At 50.4% G+C, this 19,274-nt stretch overlaps 1 protein-coding gene across 3 annotated transcripts; it reads left to right on the top strand.

Annotated features, from left to right (window-relative positions):
• The first annotated feature begins 928 nt into the window (after positions 1-928).
• Positions 929-18,449, top strand: PLEKHB1 (pleckstrin homology domain containing B1). 3 transcript variants are annotated; one of them, XM_065881787.1, is made up of 9 exons: positions 5,048-5,065; positions 7,450-7,525; positions 8,910-9,062; positions 9,675-9,777; positions 10,881-10,920; positions 13,555-13,659; positions 17,613-17,709; positions 17,948-17,950; positions 18,313-18,449. In XM_065881787.1, the coding sequence occupies exons 1-9, from the start codon at positions 5,048-5,050 to the stop codon at positions 18,447-18,449; spliced, it is 732 nt and encodes a 243-aa protein (XP_065737859.1). The 3 variants fall into 3 exon arrangements, with proteins under 3 accessions (XP_065737861.1, XP_065737859.1, XP_065737860.1); XM_065881789.1 differs by lacking the exons at positions 5,048-5,065; positions 13,555-13,659 and adding an exon at positions 929-940; XM_065881788.1 differs by lacking the exon at positions 13,555-13,659.
• The last annotated feature ends 825 nt before the right edge of the window (positions 18,450-19,274 follow it).

Here is a 19,274-nt window from a genome sequence, read left to right as displayed (position 1 = left end):
CTCTTGAGAAATTATCTGTCCAGGAAGATCATTACTTGGAACAAGAGGAGGAAAGTTCTGAAGCAAATGACAAGATGAGCATGCAAATGAAGAGCTGAAGACCTTCAGAGAGCAAATCAAAGACCTTTACGAAAAGCTGGAAAGCATCATTTGTTCTCAAAACCAAATTATGTCCCTTGAACCAAAAGGTCCTGATCACTGGACAAGAGCACAGGAGGCTGAAAGAAACCTCTTCATCTCAAGACAAAACATTGCAGATATGAGACAAACAACAATGGAAACACTGAGCTTCTAGAAGTGGTTCCTCATGCATGAGGAGATGATCCAGATGGAGAATTTTCCAGGGAGCATTTGCAAGCCCTCATCTCTGGGCATGGGGTGCTGTTTCTTCTGAGATAGGAGGGTCTCAACACCCTTCCCCTCAGACCCCCTCCTTGGCTGCCAGGCTTTCTTCCTCCATTCCCAAATCTGGTGTTTCCAATACATTCAAACAGGGAGTTCCTGACAAGAAGACATCTTCCTCCCTGTATTAGTCAAGGATCTCTAGAGAAACAGAACCAGTAGGCTATACATACACATATAAAGAGATTTATCTCAAGGAATTGGCTTATGAAGTTGTGAGGGCTGGCAAGCCTGAAACCTGTAGTGCGGGCCAGCAGACTGGAAACTCTCAGTCAGGGGCTGAGACTATAGTCCACAGACTATGTAGTTTTCTTCCTCAGGGAAATCTCCATTTTGCTCTTAAGGCCCTTTGACTAATTGGGTGATCATCAAGGCTAATCTCCTTTACTTAAAGTCAACTGATTGTAGAGATTAACCACATCTACAAAATACCTTCACAGTAACGCCTAGATTAGCATTTTGATTGAATAATGGGTATTATAGCCTAGACATAAAACAAATAAAGCTAACTGGCTCCCACGCCACAAGCCTGGATGAAGCCCTCAGGGATGGCTTTCCACTAAGAGATTGCTGTCCTTCTCATCTTCCCTCATGGGCGGGGTTTTTCTCTGGACTTTCCTGTCCATGAAATGGAAGTACGTTACCTTCCAGGTTCTTTGAGCCTGAAAGTAACCCTTCTTTCTACTCAAACCTCTGAAACACTGCAAGACCATTTCATTTTTTTTCTTCAAAGTTATTTGAAAATTATCTACATTTTTTAAGTTAAAAAAATTTTTACAACAATAAAGAACAATCCAACTGAAAAATGGAGAAGAAACATTTCTCCAAAGAAAATATACAAATGTATAATAAACACATGAAAAGATGCTCAACATCACTGATCACTAGGGAAATGCAAATGAATACCACAAGACAATACTTTTCACCTGCTAGGATGGCTGTAATCAAAAAGAGAGACAATAACAGGGGTTGATGAGGATGAGAAAAACTGGAATGCTCATGGATTGCTGGTGGGATTGTAAAATGGTGCAGCCACTTTGGAAAATAATTTGACAGTTCCTCAAAATGTGAAACAGTTACCATATCATGCAGCAATATCATACCCAAAAGGAATAAAAACATATGTCCACCCAAATACTTGTACACAAATATTCATAGCAGTATTGTTGACAACAGCTAAAAGGTAGAAACCGAAAATGTCTATTAACTAATGAATGGATAAATAAAACATGGTATAGAATGTTATTCATCAATAAAAAGAAATGAAGTACAGTCAACCCTCCATACCAGCAGGTTCTGCACCTGTGAATTCACAACTACAGATCAAAAATATATTTTAAAAAATTCCAGGACTTCCCTGGTGGTGCAGTGGTTGAGAGTCCGTCTGCCAATGCAGCGGATACGGGTTCGTGCCCCAGTCTGGGAAGATCTCACATGCTGCGGAGCGGCTAGGCCCGTGAGCCATGGCCGCTGAGCCTGCGCATCCGGAGCCTGTGCTCTGCAACGGGAGAGGCCACAACAGTGAGAGGTCCGGGTACCGCAAAAAAAAAAAAAATTCCAGTAAGTGCCAAAAAGCAAAATTCGAATTTGCCTAGGGAAGGCAAATTTACGTAGTTGTAAAAACACATTGTATTTGCAACTATTTACACAGTATTTATATTGTTTTAGGTATTATAAGTAATCTAGAGATATTTTAAAGTATAGGATGTGTGGGGCTTCCTTGGTGGCACAGTGGTTAAGAATCTGCCTGCCAATGCAGGGGACACGGGTTCAAGCCCTGGTCTGGGAAGACCTCACATGCCACAGAGCAACTAAGCCCGTGCGCCACAACTACTGAGCCTGCGCTCTAGAGCCCGTGAGCCACAACTAGCGAGCCCCCGTGCTGCAACTAATGAAGCCCACGCGTCTAGAGCCCGTGCTCTGCAACAAGAGAAGTCACCACAATGAGAAGCTCGCTCACCTCAACGAAGAGTAGCCCCCGCACCGCAGGTAGAGAAAGCCGGTGCGGAGCAACAAAGACCCAACACAGCCAAAAAAATAATAATAAAATAAAATAAATTTTAAAAAATAAAATAAAGTATAGGATGTGGATGTGTGTAGGTTATATGCAAATATTATGCCATTTTATATATGGGACTTGAGCACCTGAGGATTTTGGTGTGTGTGTTTTGGGGAGTCCTGGAACCAATTCCCCGCAGATACAGAGGGTCAGCTGTACTGATACCTGCTACAACATGGATGAAACTAGAAAACATTAAGTGAAAGAAGCAAATCATGAAAGGTTACATATGTAATGTTCAGAATAGGCAAATTCATACAAAGTAGTGGTCGGCAGGGGCTGGGGAAAAAGGGGATTGAGAGTGACTGCTAGAGGATATAGAGTTTTGTTTTGTTGTGTTTTTTTGCTGGGCTGCATGGCATGTGAGATCTTATTTCCCCAACCAGGGATCGAACCCGCACCCCCTGCAGTGGAAGCGCAGAGTCTTAACCACTGCACTGCCAGGGAAGTCCCAGGATACAGAGTTTTGTTGGGCTGCGCCCCACAGGCCTACAAGGCCTGTGCTTGCCCAGCTTCAAGACTGAAGAAAGAGCCCGAAGTCATCAACAGAGACATCGATGGTTTAATGGATGGGGGGGGCTTACACGTCTGAAGCAAGGTCCTGGAGTGACACCCCACTATGCGCAGCAGATGGCCGGCAGGATATGGTGGCAGTCTTCGCTCCAGAGGTAAGGGAAGATTACCAGTTATAGGGGAATTGTTGTCAGGTGGGCTCATTAGTTACCAGGGAAACCAGTATCACTGCCCCTTTGTTAAGAACAATTACCAGCTGGGGCCTGGGGCAAGTATGTAGGAAGGTCAGTCATTTGCGTAGGGTTTAGGTGAAGCAGGCACCGGTCCCGCAGGGGATTCACAGAGAGTAAGAGAACAGCCATCTTGAGTGGCCTGGCCATACAAGTTTCTTTTTGGGGTGATGAAAATGATCTGAAACTAGATAGCGGTGATGGTTGCACAACTTTGTGAATATATCAGAACAGTGAATTGTATACTTTAAAAGAGTGAATTTCATAGTATGTAAATTATATCTCACTAAAATTATTTTTAAACTTTTACATAAGAGGTTTTGCTCCAGTTGCATTTTGATATAAATTTCAGAATTTTTTGATAAATGGAGATAATATAAGTTATTCTCATTATATTATACTCTCTAGAAAATGTAAGTAGTAAATTTTAATTTGATAAGCCAGCCCACTATTCTCTAAACAATATATTAGCCATGAGCTGTTCATCCACCAGAGACATTTGAAATAGCAAAATATTTTTCTCTCTGCTAATGGCTCTATGTACCACAGTTACAACAGAAATGTAAAAGTTAACTTGTTGGCTTGTTGGTCTCAATACACTGTAGTTAATTAAACAGCCTCTCAAAGCCAGTACTGCTGAAGCTGTTTCCTGCTATGCTCTCAGCACTTCTCACTTGTCAATCCACACTCTTCCCACCCATCTGCACAGCTGTGAAGATTAAAAACAATCTCAGTAGTAATCATCATAGCTTCAGGGGTCTATGAAGCCCCAGGAATTATATGCAAAATGTGATGTGTGTGTATTTATTCCTGGGCAGCGTCTACAACATTTATCAGCTTCTCAAAGAGGGTCATTGACCAACATTTTAGAGATTTATGTCAGGTCATGCTGCGTTTAGATTCTGTAGTGGCATCTGTGGTTTTAGTTTGCCAAGCATCCTTTCCCCTTTCCCTTTTTCTCGTCATAGCGCCCCCATCGTTGGTTGGGGAGTGGGGAGACCTTTCCCTGAATTCCACACTGATGCTGGAAAATCTTCTCTTTCCATCTGTTACTAAATCCAGAGAATGTCATCTGGGAGCTGTCTGCACTGTTCCCCTGACCCATCCCTCTTTGAAGGAGCCACCAAGGGGAGCAGGGAGAGCAGGGAAGAGGGGCAGCACCCAGATTCCCTGAGGCCAGCTCCACCCTACCCTCCCTCCTTTCCATCTTTCTGCAGTAGCAGCGGCAACTGTAGTCTGGAGAAGGTAGGGGTGGGACATTCCAGACAGACACAAGGATGGAAAACAGCGTGGTTTAGGATAACTGATTCCTGGGGCTGCATGGAGGGGATGAGCTCAGAGGCAGATAGGATCAGCCCTGGCGGATCCCCCAGCAAGGCACGCACTGCATGGAGGTCCGAGGCACCGGGTTAGCTTGAGGTCAGGATTACAGAAAACCAGGAGCAAGACAGGGAAGCTGAAAGAGCCAAGCTGTGCATCCAGGACTGAGGTGATGGCAGGTCAAGCCCGGCTGGAGGAGGATTGAGCCCCGCCCCCAACCGAGGGAGGAGGGCTGGCTTCGCCCCCCCACCGGGAATCTGAGCGATGCTAGTCCAAGACCACCTCCGAATCACAGATGACTTGTTATCCAGTGAACTGAAGGTCAAATAGGGGATCAGTAGGTGGGCCTGGAACTGGAAAGAAAGGACGACTTTCTCTAGGATCTATGTGCCCCCTCTCTTTGACACCCCCTTCCGGTTTCCACTTGGTAGCACCTTCCTGATCCCCTTATCTCCAAGGCGCTTAGGGAAATGTATCCCTGCAGGAGCCTTCTGAGACATGCTGCTCTGGCCGCCCTGGAACCATGAGCCCTGCAGCTCCGGTAAGAAAGAGATCCCTGGGACAGGAGAAAGGGCCCAGGGCAGGGTGGGTTCCGTTCTCAAGGGATCTTTCAGGCCCTGACAAGCTCTATCCTTTGAATGACATCCTGGGTCTGCTCCTAGGTGGGGGTTTGTAGGGCTGAGCTATTCAAGGAAATGATCTTGGAGGAACAGACTGTGGTGGTAGATAGAGAAACAGTCTTCTTTCTCTAGTTGGGCCCCTTTCAATCCATTTTTGACTGTCCTAGAAATACCTTTCCAACCCATAAATTGAACCGCCTAACTCCTCACCTTGAAACCCGCAAGCCCAAGCTCCAGTCACTATGTCATAATGCCCAAGCTCCTGAGCCTGTCATCCAAGACTTTCATGTTATATCCTTGCAACCCCTGCAGCTTCATCACCTGCTGATCCCCATGCACTCCCCACCCCCACCCCTGCACTCTACTTTCCAAACACGCTGAAATACTGGACACTCATATTCATCCTTCAAGACCTCTTTCAGCCTCCACTGGGAAGCCTTCCTGAACCCCTTGGTCAAAGTCAGAGTCTTCTTTCCCATTGTCAAACCATACTCTGTGCTTTAATTGTGTGTTTATGTTGTCTCCTCCACCAGATGGGAAGCTGGGAAAAGAAGAGGAAGGGCCTTGTCGGATGCTTTTTTATGCCCTCCACTAACGCCCGGTGCCAGGCACAAACTAAGTATCAAGAAAACATGGCAAAGCTAGGAGCCTGGTTTCTCCTTGTAATTTACATTTTTCTAGAAAATTAGAGATCAAGATTCTTGGGAAAAAAGTATTTCATGATAAATGAATGAACAAAATAATGACTTAATAGCAAAATAAAATCGCAGGTGCGGCCTCTCACCTGTGCTCCGGTTGGGCACAGGGCTACCACCCACGAGAGGCTGTATATTGATTACCCATATCTAGGCCTGCAGACTACAAGTCCCAGAAGGCCTCCTGTCGCACATCTCTACACGCCCCGCCCCCTCCCCGGTGGCGGGGCGGGACCAGAGGGCGGGGCCCCGAGGCAGCTAGACCCCGGGCGCAGCCTGGGGAGTGAACAGCCCCGGGCGCTCTGGGGCGCACAAAGCGCAGGCGCAGCGGGTTGGGAGGCCGCAGCACCAAGTAGCGGCCGTTTTGGCAGCAGCGTCGCAACAGGTGTAGACAGGTGGGTGCATCAAGGGGGGGTTGGAGAGGGAGTTTGCACCTGGCCGTCTTATCTGACCTGTGTCTGAGCGTGAAGATGGGAGGGAGCAGTAAGAGAAGCAGGGACAAGCCCGGGCCTTCCAGCCCAGGTGTTCCAGCCAGCCCTTGCTGCGCAGCAACAGGTGTGAGCTAGTGGGGGGAGGGGCGAAGGCACTAGCTTAAAAGTAAGCCGCGCTCAAGAACAGAGGGCACCTGGATTCCAATCCAAGCTCCGTCATACACATGGACAAGTCACATGCTATAGCTTAGTTTGTCCATCTGTAAAATAGGAGGAAAGATCCTACCCATCTAGTAAAGTACTCAATAGAGTTGCAGTGGGGCCCAAACTTTGCTGTACACTGAATCACCTGGGTATCTTTGAAGACTATCAGTGCTTACCTCCTGCCCCCAGATATTCTGATTTAATTATTACTGGGTATGACCTGTGTATTGGGAGTTTTAAAAGCTCCTACTAGAATAATGGTTAGAAGCCAGGACTGTTGGGTGTGAATCCTGGCTCCACTGCTTAATAACCAAGCAAATCTGCGCAAGTGCCTGGACCTCTCCAGGCCCCAGTTTCCTGGGAATAACAAGGATTATTGTGGGGCTTCAACGAGATACTAGATGAAAGCACTTGAGAAGTATACCTGGCACATACTGCTCGATCAATCATAGTTGCTGTTGAACTATTATTTTATGCACTTTGTAAATGGCTCTGGTGGGGTTCAAATGTGAGGGAAGCTTCTCTCATCATGAAAGTCCCTCATTCATTGCCATGATTCTAATATTCTCTGCTGCCAGCGTTTGAAAATTCCAGGGTTTCTAACATTTTAAGAGTTCGTCACTTCAGTCTCTACCTGCCCGATGGACATGCTTTTACAGATCTGGAAGTGGAGGCCAGGGAGAAGGGACTTGGTCAAGGTTATGGGGCTGAGATTCTGACCAGGCTTCTGACCCCCAGCCCCACCCCAACGCAGTGGGTGGCTGCCCTGCTGACCCTACAAGCACAGTGCTCCGATTATGTGCCTGGAGCAGAGAATGGGAAGGAGACAGACAGGCTTGCCCTCTTCGTTTACTCACACTCCTTTACATGTTTCCTTGGTGGCTCCCCCAGGGACGACAGGGGTGGGGGCTTTTCTCTGAGGAGCTGCTGTGGAGCAGCCGATGAGGCCCGTGCGTCTTTTGGCTCCTCTGACAGGTTCCGACTGACTCTGCCCTGGAAAGTCCTTTTGAGGAAATGGCCCTGGTGAGGGGCGGCTGGCTGTGGAGACAGAGTGAGTGACCCTGGGCCAAGCCCTCATCTGTCCTGCACCTTGTCCAGGGGCAGGGATGAGGAAAGTGGCCTGTTGGACCTGCACAGTGAACCCTTCTCCCAAGAAATCATGCCCTTTTTATCCTCCCCTCCTTTGTCCATACTCTTGTCTCTGCCCGGAATGTCCTTCACATTCCTGACTGCTTGGTAAACTACTTATTCTTCAAAACCCAGCTCAGATGTCCCCTTCTGTGAGGAGCCTTCTCTGCCTTTTCTCTCCTCACCACCCCAGCCCCTGCTGTAGCACCAAGCTGGGTTAGTGGCCCCCTTCTTCGTTCCCAGTGCCTCATACATAACCCTGTTATAGCCCTGATAAATATATAACCATCTTTACCTGTGGGCCTCACCACTCCCCCAACTCATACTGGCTCCAGACTGTGAGCACCTCAACTGCAGGGACTGGGTTTAATTCTCTGTGTGTCCATAGCACGCATACCCAGGGCTGGCCACAGAACAAGGCGCAGAACAAAATGAAAAATGCCTCTGTGCTTTGGAATTTGTAAAGCTCTAGGAAGATCTCTTATGTCTTTACCCTTTTCTGTAAAGTTTTCCAGTCACAAAATGTCTAAAGCTAGGGCTCAGACCCACCTCTGACCAGAGTCATGATCTGAATCAGAGCTGTCCCGGGCTTAGGAGCTCCCCACACCCTATGACCCGTACTCACTTCGTTCAGTTCAGCAAACACTGAGTCCAGGTCCTGCTGGGTGCCGGGACAGGTGAGGTGAGCTATGGCCAATCCCTCTGCTCCCCATTTGGTGGAAGAGGCAGACACTACACAAATGACTGTCACCTGGGGCTTGGCCTTTTTTTTCAAGTATGCTCATAATTATAAGCAATCATTGTACCCCCCTCAGCAGAATGGATGCAATGGAAACTAAGGGTTTCCTTAAGGCAAGCACTTGACGACTAGTTGTTTTGTTAATTCTTGCATAAATCATATTCTGCATTCATACAAAAACAACTTAACGCTTTTTCTCTGACGAACTGTAGGTACAGAAACAAATGTTCAATTGGACATGAATTTAAATTTGTGGAGTTGCTCCATGTCTTGTGACACTTAAAAAAAAAAAAAAGATTTCCAGCTTCCCCCAAGGAAAGAATCTGATCATTCATTTACCCTTCAGCACATTTATGGAGCCCTGACTATGTGTTAGTCCCAGTGGGAGGCAATGGGTGAGCAAGACAGAGAGAGGCCCTGCCATCATTTCAGGGAGTAGACGGGCAAGGACGGGGTGGTTATAACACTGGGGGCCGGGGGTAAGGGGACTCTGGGAACCCACCCAGGGCTCCTGCCCCCCAGTAGGCTCTGTGATCAGCCTGCCTGGCGGGTCTGGAATATCGCACAGGCTCCATCCTCCGCCGCTGGAAGCGGAATTGGTTTGCCCTGTGGCTGGATGGAACCCTGGGCTACTACCAAGATGAGACTGCGCAGGATGAGGAGGACCGCGTGCTCATCCGCTTCAACGTCCGAGACATAAAGATAGGCCAAGAGTGCCACGGTAAGCAGAGCCCCTTTCTCTCTGGCACTGTGACTATGGCCACGGCCCCCACACTGTGTCCGTCTGAGAACACCTGCTCTTCTCAGGTGGAAGGCTCTTTGCGGCTTTCAGAGGCCTTCCATAGACATTGCTTCTGGGCCTCTATCACCTCCAATTCATGTGGGTGTGAATTAAGAAATCAGTTCCTTATTGAGTTCCTACTCTGTGCTGGACCTGGGCCCTATGCTGGGTTCACAGAGGTGAGTCAGACACAGTTCTTGCCCTCTCCCGTGCTAGGAATGGAAAAAGATGAAATGAAATAAGGAGGCTCAGAGAAATTAAGTGACTGGCCCAAAGTCACACAGCAAATCTCCTTGATCAAGGCTCAGGCCATAATTATACAGGGAAACTGGGAGATAGATATACCTAACTAGAGAAGCAGGCAATGTGGAAAGGTGGAAGGGTCTAAAGAGTTGAGCAGAATCCCAAGGAAAGTGTGTGAGATCAGATGATGTTGGCAGTGGCCAATAAAAAGGACTCAGAGAAGTCAATTCCTATTCTTGTTTCTGGTTTACTGGGGAAACCTGCGGCCTGTGCCCTGTGGAAACCCCGTATATGTGTGTCTGCCTTTAGATGTGCAGCCCCCAGAGGGCAGGAGCCGAGATGGCCTGCTGATCGTGAACCTACGAGAGGGCGGCCGCCTGCACCTGTGTGCAGAGACCCGGGATGATGCCATGTGAGTGGTTCCCAGGAGAGGATGGGGTGGGATCTTGGGGAATATGACCAGACGCCTCCTCCTCATTGGGTCTCTAGTTCCCTAAAGGTAGGAAAAGGGGACAAAGACCAGTGAGCATGGTAGTCTCAGTGGAGGCTGGGCAGAGTGGATTGGAATGGCTCATGGTGATTGGCATGGTATCCAGGAAACTGATATGGTTAGGGATGAATTCAGGACTGTTGGGGGAGGGGTGTGCATACCTACCTCAGGGGTGTGGTTCCTGGTCACTCAGAGTTGGGCATCCAGCAGCCTCTGAGGTGAGCCCTCGCTTGGGGGTGATACAAAGGAACAGACAGCCCCATGGCATCCTCAGAGGCCCTCCTTCTCACTCCCTTCCTAGAAGATGGCCTGGGGCAGGGGGTACTCTGATCTGAGGGATAGACCCTAACCTGCCTAACAGAGGCAGCCCGCGGGCCCCCCATGTGAGATGCAGATCCACACTGAGAGAGACTGGGCGTGTCTTCCTCACTCACATTCTTGCCCTTCCCACTCTCTGGCGGAGGGTCAGTTGGCCTTTGTGCTACAGGAGAGTGAAAGAGATGGGATGTGTGGGAGTAGGGGAGGCTGAGCTCGGGGTAGACAAAGCACAGAGCCGCCTTGTCCACCCCAGCCAGGTGCCATGGCAACCAACAAAGGCTCAATTGTCCGGTGTCCACTGGGTGTTCCCGGGGCTCTGGGGTCAGCGCATTGGGGAACTGAGTTTGTAGGTTTGGGATGTGGAGGTGGGCTGCAGCCAGAGAACCAGCCTAGGCATGTCAGAATCTGAACTCCTAAGGGACCACCCAAGCCCAGCTGTCTTTTGTCCAGATGGGGAAACCGGAATTTCTAGAGGGAAAGAGACTATGGACTAAGAATGCATTAGGAGGCTGCAGCTCAACTGAGGGCTTGTCTGTGTGACTGGAGCAGCAGAGGGGGTCACCTTTGTCTACCCAAGGGAGTCAAGAGGATCTCCCCCTTCACAAGAGACTAGGGCTAGAGGCTGGGTTGGGGAGGAAAGTCTAAAATGTGGGGCCCAATCTCCTTTCTCCTGAACTCCCTCATGGTCCGGTGGGTTTGCATTGCAGAGCATGGAAGACGGCACTGCTGGAGGCGAACTCCACCCCGGTGAGCCCCCTTCCCTCCCTGTCTCCTCCCCACCCCTACCTGCCATGGAATCATGGGTGACTCAGATTCGGTCTCTGCCAGCCAGCAGTTCTCAATTTCCATATATGTGAGTGACTGAGTCCCGAGTGGAAAAGGACAGAAGACATCCAACTGGTGCTTGGAGGAGGGAGAGACAGGCCTCCAAGAAGGCTTGTTGAAGGGGGTGGCATGTGAGCAGGGGGAAAGGAACTATCTTTTATCCAGCAAGTATTATGTGTCAGGTGTGATATAGTTACAATACCAGCTACTCCCCTCAACCGTCCTGTGAGGTTGGGATTATTGTTCTCTCTCTGCAGATGATAAGATTGAGTTTTATTCATCCACACAACGAATATTTACTGAGTTCCTACTATGTGCCAGGCACCGTGCCAAGGACCAGTGATCAGAGGGTAGCTAAGGAGATGTGGGCCCTGCCTTCCTGGACTCAGCCTAATGGGGAGCTAGACGTGAAGTCACAAATTACAGAGTTAGTGATTCCATTGCAGTGCATTCAATGTGCATCCACCTTGATGGCCTGATCCAGGTGGGAGTCCAGACAAGGCTTAAGATGAGACCTGAAGGATAACAAAAATCAACTGGGTGAAAGGGCTGGGGTGGGGTGAAGGGAAGAGCTTTCCAGGCAGAGGGAACTGCAGGTGCAAAGGCCCTGAGAGGGGTTATGATGCTGGCAGGTTGAAGAACAGAAGGAAGGCTGGGGTGGCTGGATCTCAGGGAGAGAGAGAGCCGTGGGGGAAGGAGGGTTAGCAAAGCCAGGCATTAAAAGCTCTGTTAAGGATAGTGGTTTCAGCTAAGAATACTGGGAAGTCACTGAAAGTTTTTAAGCAGAGGAACGGCATGAGCAGATCAGACCAGACTTGTAGTTTTAAAAAAAGATAGTCTGGCTGGTAGGTAGGGAATGGATTGTAGAGGGTAAGAGTGGTTGCCCAGAGACCTGTTAGAAGGCTGGGACAGTGTGCAGGTGACCACCTGTGGGTCTCGACTAAGGCCTTGCTGGTAGAGACAAGCTGATGAGGATAAGACACACTTAAGAGGTAGAATCAACAGAACTTAGTGATTGATGGAGGTATGGTTTTGAGGAGCTGCCCAAAGGCGTGGTTTTGAGGAGCTCGGGTGGCCAAGCTTGGCTTCAACCCCCATCTGCCTGACCCCAGATTCTGTGCCTGCTCCTTCTACCTGTGGCACAGTGGAGCTCCTTCTCATCTAGAAAAAAAAAGTCCGCTGGGAAGTAGCAGGGAAGATTGGGATGCATTTAGAAACGCCCTCAGGCATTCACCTGCTGAGGGCCAGGCATTGTGCTTGACCACCCGGCATTGGTTGTATCATTTAATCTTCAGTAAGAAGGGCTAGGGGTTGGTATTTTTAGTCCCATTTTATAGCTGGGGAGCTGAGGTTCAGAGGGGAATTGACTCGTCCAAAGTCTCATCGTCTTAAGTCAGTGGAAGAGCCTGCACTGGAACCTAGGTCAGTGAGACTTTGAGGGAAGGGCACTAACTGCAGTAGGAGCTACATGAGCAGAGGTGGGGAAGTGGTACGTGCAAGTGTGTATATGCACACATGTGTGTCTAAAGGCCAGGAGTCTGGCCTGGCTGGAGGGTAAGTTGTGGAGGGAAAGAAATAGGAGACATGACCTCTGAGGAGCCATGTCACAAACGGCCTTGAAGTCCAGGTGAAGGAACTGAACTTTATTCTGAGGGTTGTGGGGAGCAATAAAGGGCATTAAGCAGGGGGGCTGTGGTCAGGCTTTGGAGCAGACTCAGGCTTCTGGGTGGAGGCTGGGGCAGTGGTCAGCAGGGTGGAGGGACCTGGCTTTGAGCTCCAAACCCACTTATGCAGGGCAGACCACTCCCACCCTAGAGGGGCAGGAAGAAGGAGGTGAGGGCTGACCGTTCTGTACTCTGTGACTCTATGAAGCTGCCTTGTGTCTTCTCTGCCTATCCACCTTCCTGCTGCTCTGCTTCCTAAATCTCTCTACTCCACTCCACCTCCCCCTGCTCTACACACACACACGCACACACGTGCACACACACGCGCGCATCCCTCTGGTCCCTAGGCTTGCTCGAACTGGGTGTGTTTGTACCTCTGTGTCTTTGTACTAGTGTCTGCCCATCTCTTAGTGTTCATGCCTGTGTCTGTCTGTCCTGTGCCTAATAGGAGTGACCTGTGCTTTGTCCCTCCACATCCTGCAGGTTTATACCCCACTCTGGGTGGAGGCTCCAGGAGGAGCCCCTGACACAGGGACGGGGGCACAGTCAGGGGCAAGGCTGTGGGGCCAGTGCTGGGTGCAGGTGGGTGGGCAGGCAGATCAGAGCTGTACTGTCCTCCCTGGAGACTGGGAGCCTCAGCAGCCTGAAACAGGTGGGCTAATTCTGGAGAGACACTACTGATCCGTCTTCTCTGTGTAACTTCAGCAAAATCACCACCCCTTCTGAGCTTCCCACCATTACCATGGGCTGGGGAAGAAGAGGATACCCCCTTCCCTTGCCCAGCTGGCAGAGGGCTCTGCTAGGGCCTGTGAAGAGCTCCGAGTCTCTCCAGATGTAGAGGGCCTCTGACACCCGCCTCCCTCCCCTTCTTGGGTTTCTGTGGCTTAAGCAGGCCCCAGCTGGAGCCACCGTCCCTCCCAGGAGCCGCCGGGTTTGCCCCAAGGTCAGGTGTGTGACCCGCTCGTGGAGCCCCTGTAATGTTGAGAGGCGGATCTGGGTAAGTGCTGGCTCAGCCCTCCCGGCCTCCATTCTGGCACCAGGATGTGCCTCCAGTAGTGGGCCCAGTCACATCCCTTCCCTGCTCACAAACATTCCATGGCTCCCCATCATTCATAGGACACCAAGCACAGCCCTGCTTTCAAGGCCTTCGGAATCTGGCCTGGGCCAGACTTGCCCACCTCATCCCCCTCATCCCCTGTGCTCCAACTGCTCTGCTCAACCCCCTGCTCCCAGCTATGCCCGACCTTTTCTGTCTCTCCAGCCTTTGCGTGTGCTGCTCTGTCTGCGGTAAAGACCCTTAATTTCCTAACAAAATGATGCTTATCCTCTAAGATGCACCTCAAAGGCTGCCACCTCCTCAGGGAGGACTTCCCAGACCTCCACGCATCGTTGCTCCCTCCCACAACCCACTGCGTTAGTGCTTAGTCCTGTCTTCATTCTGCCTGATTTCTAGTTCCTTTATTTTTGTCTCTATTCTCCCAGGAGACCTGGAACTTCCTTCAAGGCAAGGATCAGGTTAGGTCAGCTCTGCCCCTGTGGAACCTGGCACAGTGCTGGGTATACAGCTGGTGCACAATGAGTGCTCAGCGATGGGGACAGTCTATTTTTTTTTTTTTTTTTTTTTTTTGCGGTACGCGGGCCTCTCACTGTTGTGGCCTCTCCCACTGCGGAGCACAGGCTCCCGACGCGCAGGCTTAGCGGCCATGGCTCACGGGCCCAGCCGCTCCGCGGCATGTGGGATCTTCCCGGACCGGGGCACGAACCCGTGTCCCCTGCATCGGCAGGCGGACTCTCAACCACTGCGCCACCAGGGAAGCCCGGGGACAGTCTATTTTGACCCTCCTGTTCCTGGTGCATGAGGGTGGGGTACAAGTAGGTCTCAAGCAGTAGTCACTGAATGGGCAAATGAGTGAATGAATAAAGAGAGGAAGGAAGGAGTAAAAAAACCTCTGTTATGGCCTCACTACTGCGTATTATAATTTAGTCCGTGTCTGTCTCCCTGCCACACACCCCCCTCCCCAGTGTTTCTGGAAAGCAGGATTTGGGGATGAATCCCCTCTCTGTCTCCAGCACTCAGCCTGACCTGGGGTGGGCACAGTAGGGGGCTTGGGTTAGAGTACCTGTGGTCAGCTGTGAACTCCTTTTCTAGCACAGTGGTGCTCAATGTGGCTGTGCATTAGAATCGCTTATGGACTTAAGAACAATTCAGATGTTCAGATCCTACTTCTGGATGCTCTAATTTTGTAGTTCTGGGTGGGGCCTTGGAAATCTATGGTTTAAAAAATTTCTCCTGACGATTCTGATGTGCAGAACCACTGAGCCCAGAAGTGCTAGGACCACCTAGATGCATAGACATGGTTCTGCTGGATTCTCACTGTGCCCTGGGAGTGGGCAGTGTAGGAAAGACTGTCCTCATTTACAGATGAGAAAACTAAAGCTCTGAGAGGTTACATAACATGACCGGGGTCACTTAATTCATCAGTGGCAGGGCTGGGATTCCCAGCCCAGCATTCTGAGGCATCCCCCATACCCAAACTAGGATAAAAGTTTGTTTAAAGTGGGGATGCCTAAAAATTGAATTTAAAAGCTATAAACTTGAGCTTTTCTGAGGTGAGGGGTCCATTTGCATATGACCTCCTGATTGACTGTCCCTGTCCCCACCCACAAAAGGGGCTTGGCCTGGAGAGGGAGAGGATCTAGATCAAATCCTTAGAGTCTGTGAGGTCTCTGGGGAATCCCCTGCCCCATTGCCAGGTGACCCACATGAGCTTGCCTCTGGGCCTCTTAGGCCTGGAGGGTAGAAACAGGTGCCCCACAGAGACATGAGATGGTGCTTTCTACTTTCTCCAGGGCCTGGACAGGCCCACTGGCTTACAGTGCAGGGCAGATGTAGGCTCTGGACCTCAACTTCCCTACCCGTAAAACTGGGGCTCTTGAGTGCTTAGATCTCTCTAGCCCCTTCTAGGCTTAGAGCTCAGATCTTGGCCACCCCTACCAGAAAGCCCTATTGGATCACCCTTGGGGAAGGAGCACAGTAAGGGAAGTCACTTGAGACTGAGCATTGTTTGTCTGAGCCTCTTGCATTGCTCTGGGTCTGGTCATTGTACCTAACTTGAAACTGGACTTAGAGTTGGGTGACCTTAGTTCCAGTCTGACCCTGTATTTGACTCACTTGAGATAAATTCAATACATTAGGCACCTACCATGTTCCAGTCAGGCCTGATTAGACCCAGTCCCTGCCCTTGTTGGGGGCAGGAGGTGTTTTCTTCCAGTCTGATGGAGGAGACACCTCACAGGGATACAACAATGACACCATAGAGTGGTTGGTGCTGTGATGATGGAAGTCTAAGGGCCATGGGTGCCCAGATGGGACCCTAACAGAACCTGAGGTTCAGGGAGAGTGATATGTGAGTTGAGTCTAAAAGACAGGTTAGGTAGTTGAATTTAAAAAGATGAGAAAGGAATCCCTTTCAAAGGGAAATGGCATGGATACTTGAAATCACAGGTGTGGTTGGAGGACTCCCCTTTACAGCCAGACTTCTTAAAAGAGATGTCATGACATGCTGATTCCATCCCTCCTCTCTCAACCATTCTTCAGTCCTCCATAGTCTGGCTTCTTCCTCCAACCACTCCTCTGAAAAGTGTTTTCAAGGTCGCCCACAATTTCCAATAAACCAATGGCTTATTCTCTTGGCACTGGGCAAGAGGATGGACAGAAGAGCATATTCAGAAGATAAAATCATGAGATCTGGTGGCTAATATGATGTGGAAGATGTGTGTGAAGACAGCAGTGCCAACCTGATGTCTTGGTTTGAGTGCATGGTGGTGGTGTTTAGAGGAAAGCATTCACAGAAGAGCAGGTTTGGGGGGATCGAAGGATGATGAAATTACTTTGAGATGGTTTAAGTTTGGACACCTGGACTTTTAAGGGACCACCTGGACCATTTAGGTGTTAAGCTCAGTTAGAGATATAAGGTGCAAGGGGGCTAAGAAGTCTGTTCCAAGTCTGTTCCCCATGGATAAAATGAGGGTCTTGGATTAAGAGCTTCCATTTAATTCAGCATATATTTATTAGTCCTTGCTATTCCCTAGGCCCTGCTGGCAACACAAATGAATCAAAGCCCTTGCCAATAGGCAGCTCACATTCAGGGTGCAGGCAGGAAAGGCCAGGAGGAAGGCTAGGAACAAGAGGCACAAGCATAGTCCACAGAGAACTCAGGAAGAAAGGATTCTTTCTGAGGCCAGAAGGGCTTCCTGGAGTGGGTGACTTTTGAATTAGGCTTTGAGGGGTTGGTAAAAATCTAATGGGGGAGGGGAGAGGGCGAACAGTCTATTCCTCCCTCCCAGAGAGAACACTGACCATTCTTCTCTGAGCCTCCATCCCCAGCTGTGTGGTAGAGTGAATAATGCCTGCTGTAAGGATGAGAGGAAATAACACATGTCAGCATCTCCCTTAGGACCTGGAACATGTTGGATGCTTAATAATACTTTAGTTACTTCCCACCTCTACCTTTCCTTTCCCTTCCTTCCTCCACAACCCCCTTTTATTTCCTGGCCAAAGCCCAGGCCCCCCTCTCCATAACCAGGAGAGTAGAGAAGTCCATTGGGTTTCTCCAAGTGTCATCACTGGAGAGCTGCTAGCAAATATTAGACTATCTATCAAAGGAAGTAGGGAGCCATGGAGAATTTTTGATCAGGGGAGTGCTAGGTAGGAAGCCAGCGCAGGAAAATGGCATCTCTGGGAGCTGGATGGAGGGGCTGAAGTATTAGAGGACAAGGGCCTTGTGGGGAGGTAGGGTCTTTCTTCAGGAGCTTGCTGGTATCTGGGGACCTATTTGTAAACTTGGTGTGGTGGCTCTGTGGGCCCAGAAGGGCCCGAACCAGGTGTGGGGGGGAGGGGACAAAAGCCGGGCCCAGCTCTCCGGCAGCTGACCAGGCAGGACTCCCCAGGTGCGCATCTACAGCCCATACCAGGACTACTATGGGGTGGTGCCCCCCAACGCTCACGAGGCCACATATGTCCGCAGCTACTATGGACCGACCTATGGTAAGTCTCCGGCCCACCCCTCCCCCTGCCTCAGTTCCCGCCCCTGGTCTATCAGTAGGGGCCAGGCCCCACCCTTTTAGTGACCATGGATTTTCCCAGGTGGGACCCTCCGCAAGGCCCCCTCCCCATCCCATGACTCAGAACGGTTCTTGAACCAGAGCCCCTCCCCACTCCAGAGCTGACCTGTTCTCTAGGCCGGCCCCTATTCGCTGGCTGCTCAGCAATACCCATTCTTGAGCTGGTAGCGACCCCTGGTGGCTAATTCGGGAAAGGCTACCTCCTCTCACTCCAGGGTCTGGCGGTTAAGGAAGGCCCATCCATCATCAGGTGCAGTCTGGAGTTTCTTAGAGACCCCGGGGTTTCCTCGCCAGTCCATCCTAGCCCCACGGTCCCAGAACGTCCGTAGCAGATCCAGGGCATAGAAGCCGTGGGAACAGAGCGCGTGTCCTTCCCGCATCAAGCCCTCAGTTTCTCCGACTGGGGAGCAGGAGAGTGGGCTCAGCACCTTATCTTGGTTTGGGCTGGAGTCTACCAGAAGGAGGCGGATGATCTCTTTGCTCCCTCCTCTTAAGTCCCTGGTCCTCACGGGCTCTCTCTCCGCAGGCCCCGGCGTGACGCACGTAGTGGTCCGGGAGGATCCTTGCTACAGCGCGGGCGCCCCCCTGGCCATGAGCATGCTTGCGGGAGCCGCCACAGGTGCAGCACTCGGCTCGCTCATGTGGTCGCCCTGCTGGTTCTGAGCCCTGGACCCTGCGCGTAGAGCAGAAGACCCCTTTCCTGCTTGGTCCCACCCTCCACCATCCAAACCCTGTCCCACTTGGCCCCTTAAGTTTCCATTAGCCCCTTCTGGGCTCGGATCGTTCCTCCCACTCCCCACCCTCACCCTGCATATCAGAAGAAGCTATCATCCCAGGCACAAACATAGCTCAAATTTCTTTTATCTACTGCTAGACACCCCAGAAATCCGTTATAGACACATGTGGGTATGTTTCCCCCAAACACGCCAGGACACAGAAAATGCAACTCATGGGTCTTCAAGTTGCCCAGGCACTGCAGACACAGGAATCAGGTTCTTTCCCCTGGCAGCTCCAAGCTTGGTGCGGCAGACTGGAGTAAACAAACACTTTACAAGGTGGAGTTATCAGTCTTTTGACAGTATGATGGCAAAAAGTGAGGAAGGTAGGCTAGGAGTAAAGTTGTTGGCAAGAGTGCAGAGCCGTGAACATAATGGCACATCCAAAGAATTGAATGGGAGTTCATTTGGGCTGGGGTGTGGGCAGGGGTCAGCTCATGATGGCCCTTCAGGCTAAGGAGGTTGCTGGCTAAGGGGGAGGTGTGAGCTTTTTGGAGGGAAGTTTCATGATTGCACCATAATGAATATATTGCCTGTTTTAATTCCCAAACCCAAAACACTCCCTGAGTTTAGCCTCATCCTTCCCAGCTACCAGATTTCTGGATCCTTTGTTCCTTCAGTGTTCAGAAAGCACCTGTTTTCCATGTCAAGGTGCCTGGGGCAGCAATTGAGCTGAACCTGGGGTCCTCTTCCTGGGGGGCAGGTGAGCTCT

The sequence above is a fragment of the Phocoena phocoena genome, chromosome 8 (genome assembly GCF_963924675.1).
Source record: "Phocoena phocoena chromosome 8, mPhoPho1.1, whole genome shotgun sequence".
Lineage (NCBI taxonomy): Eukaryota > Metazoa > Chordata > Mammalia > Artiodactyla > Phocoenidae > Phocoena > Phocoena phocoena.
Note: the sequence above shows the minus strand (reverse complement) of the source record. Positions and strands in the feature narration are given on the sequence as shown.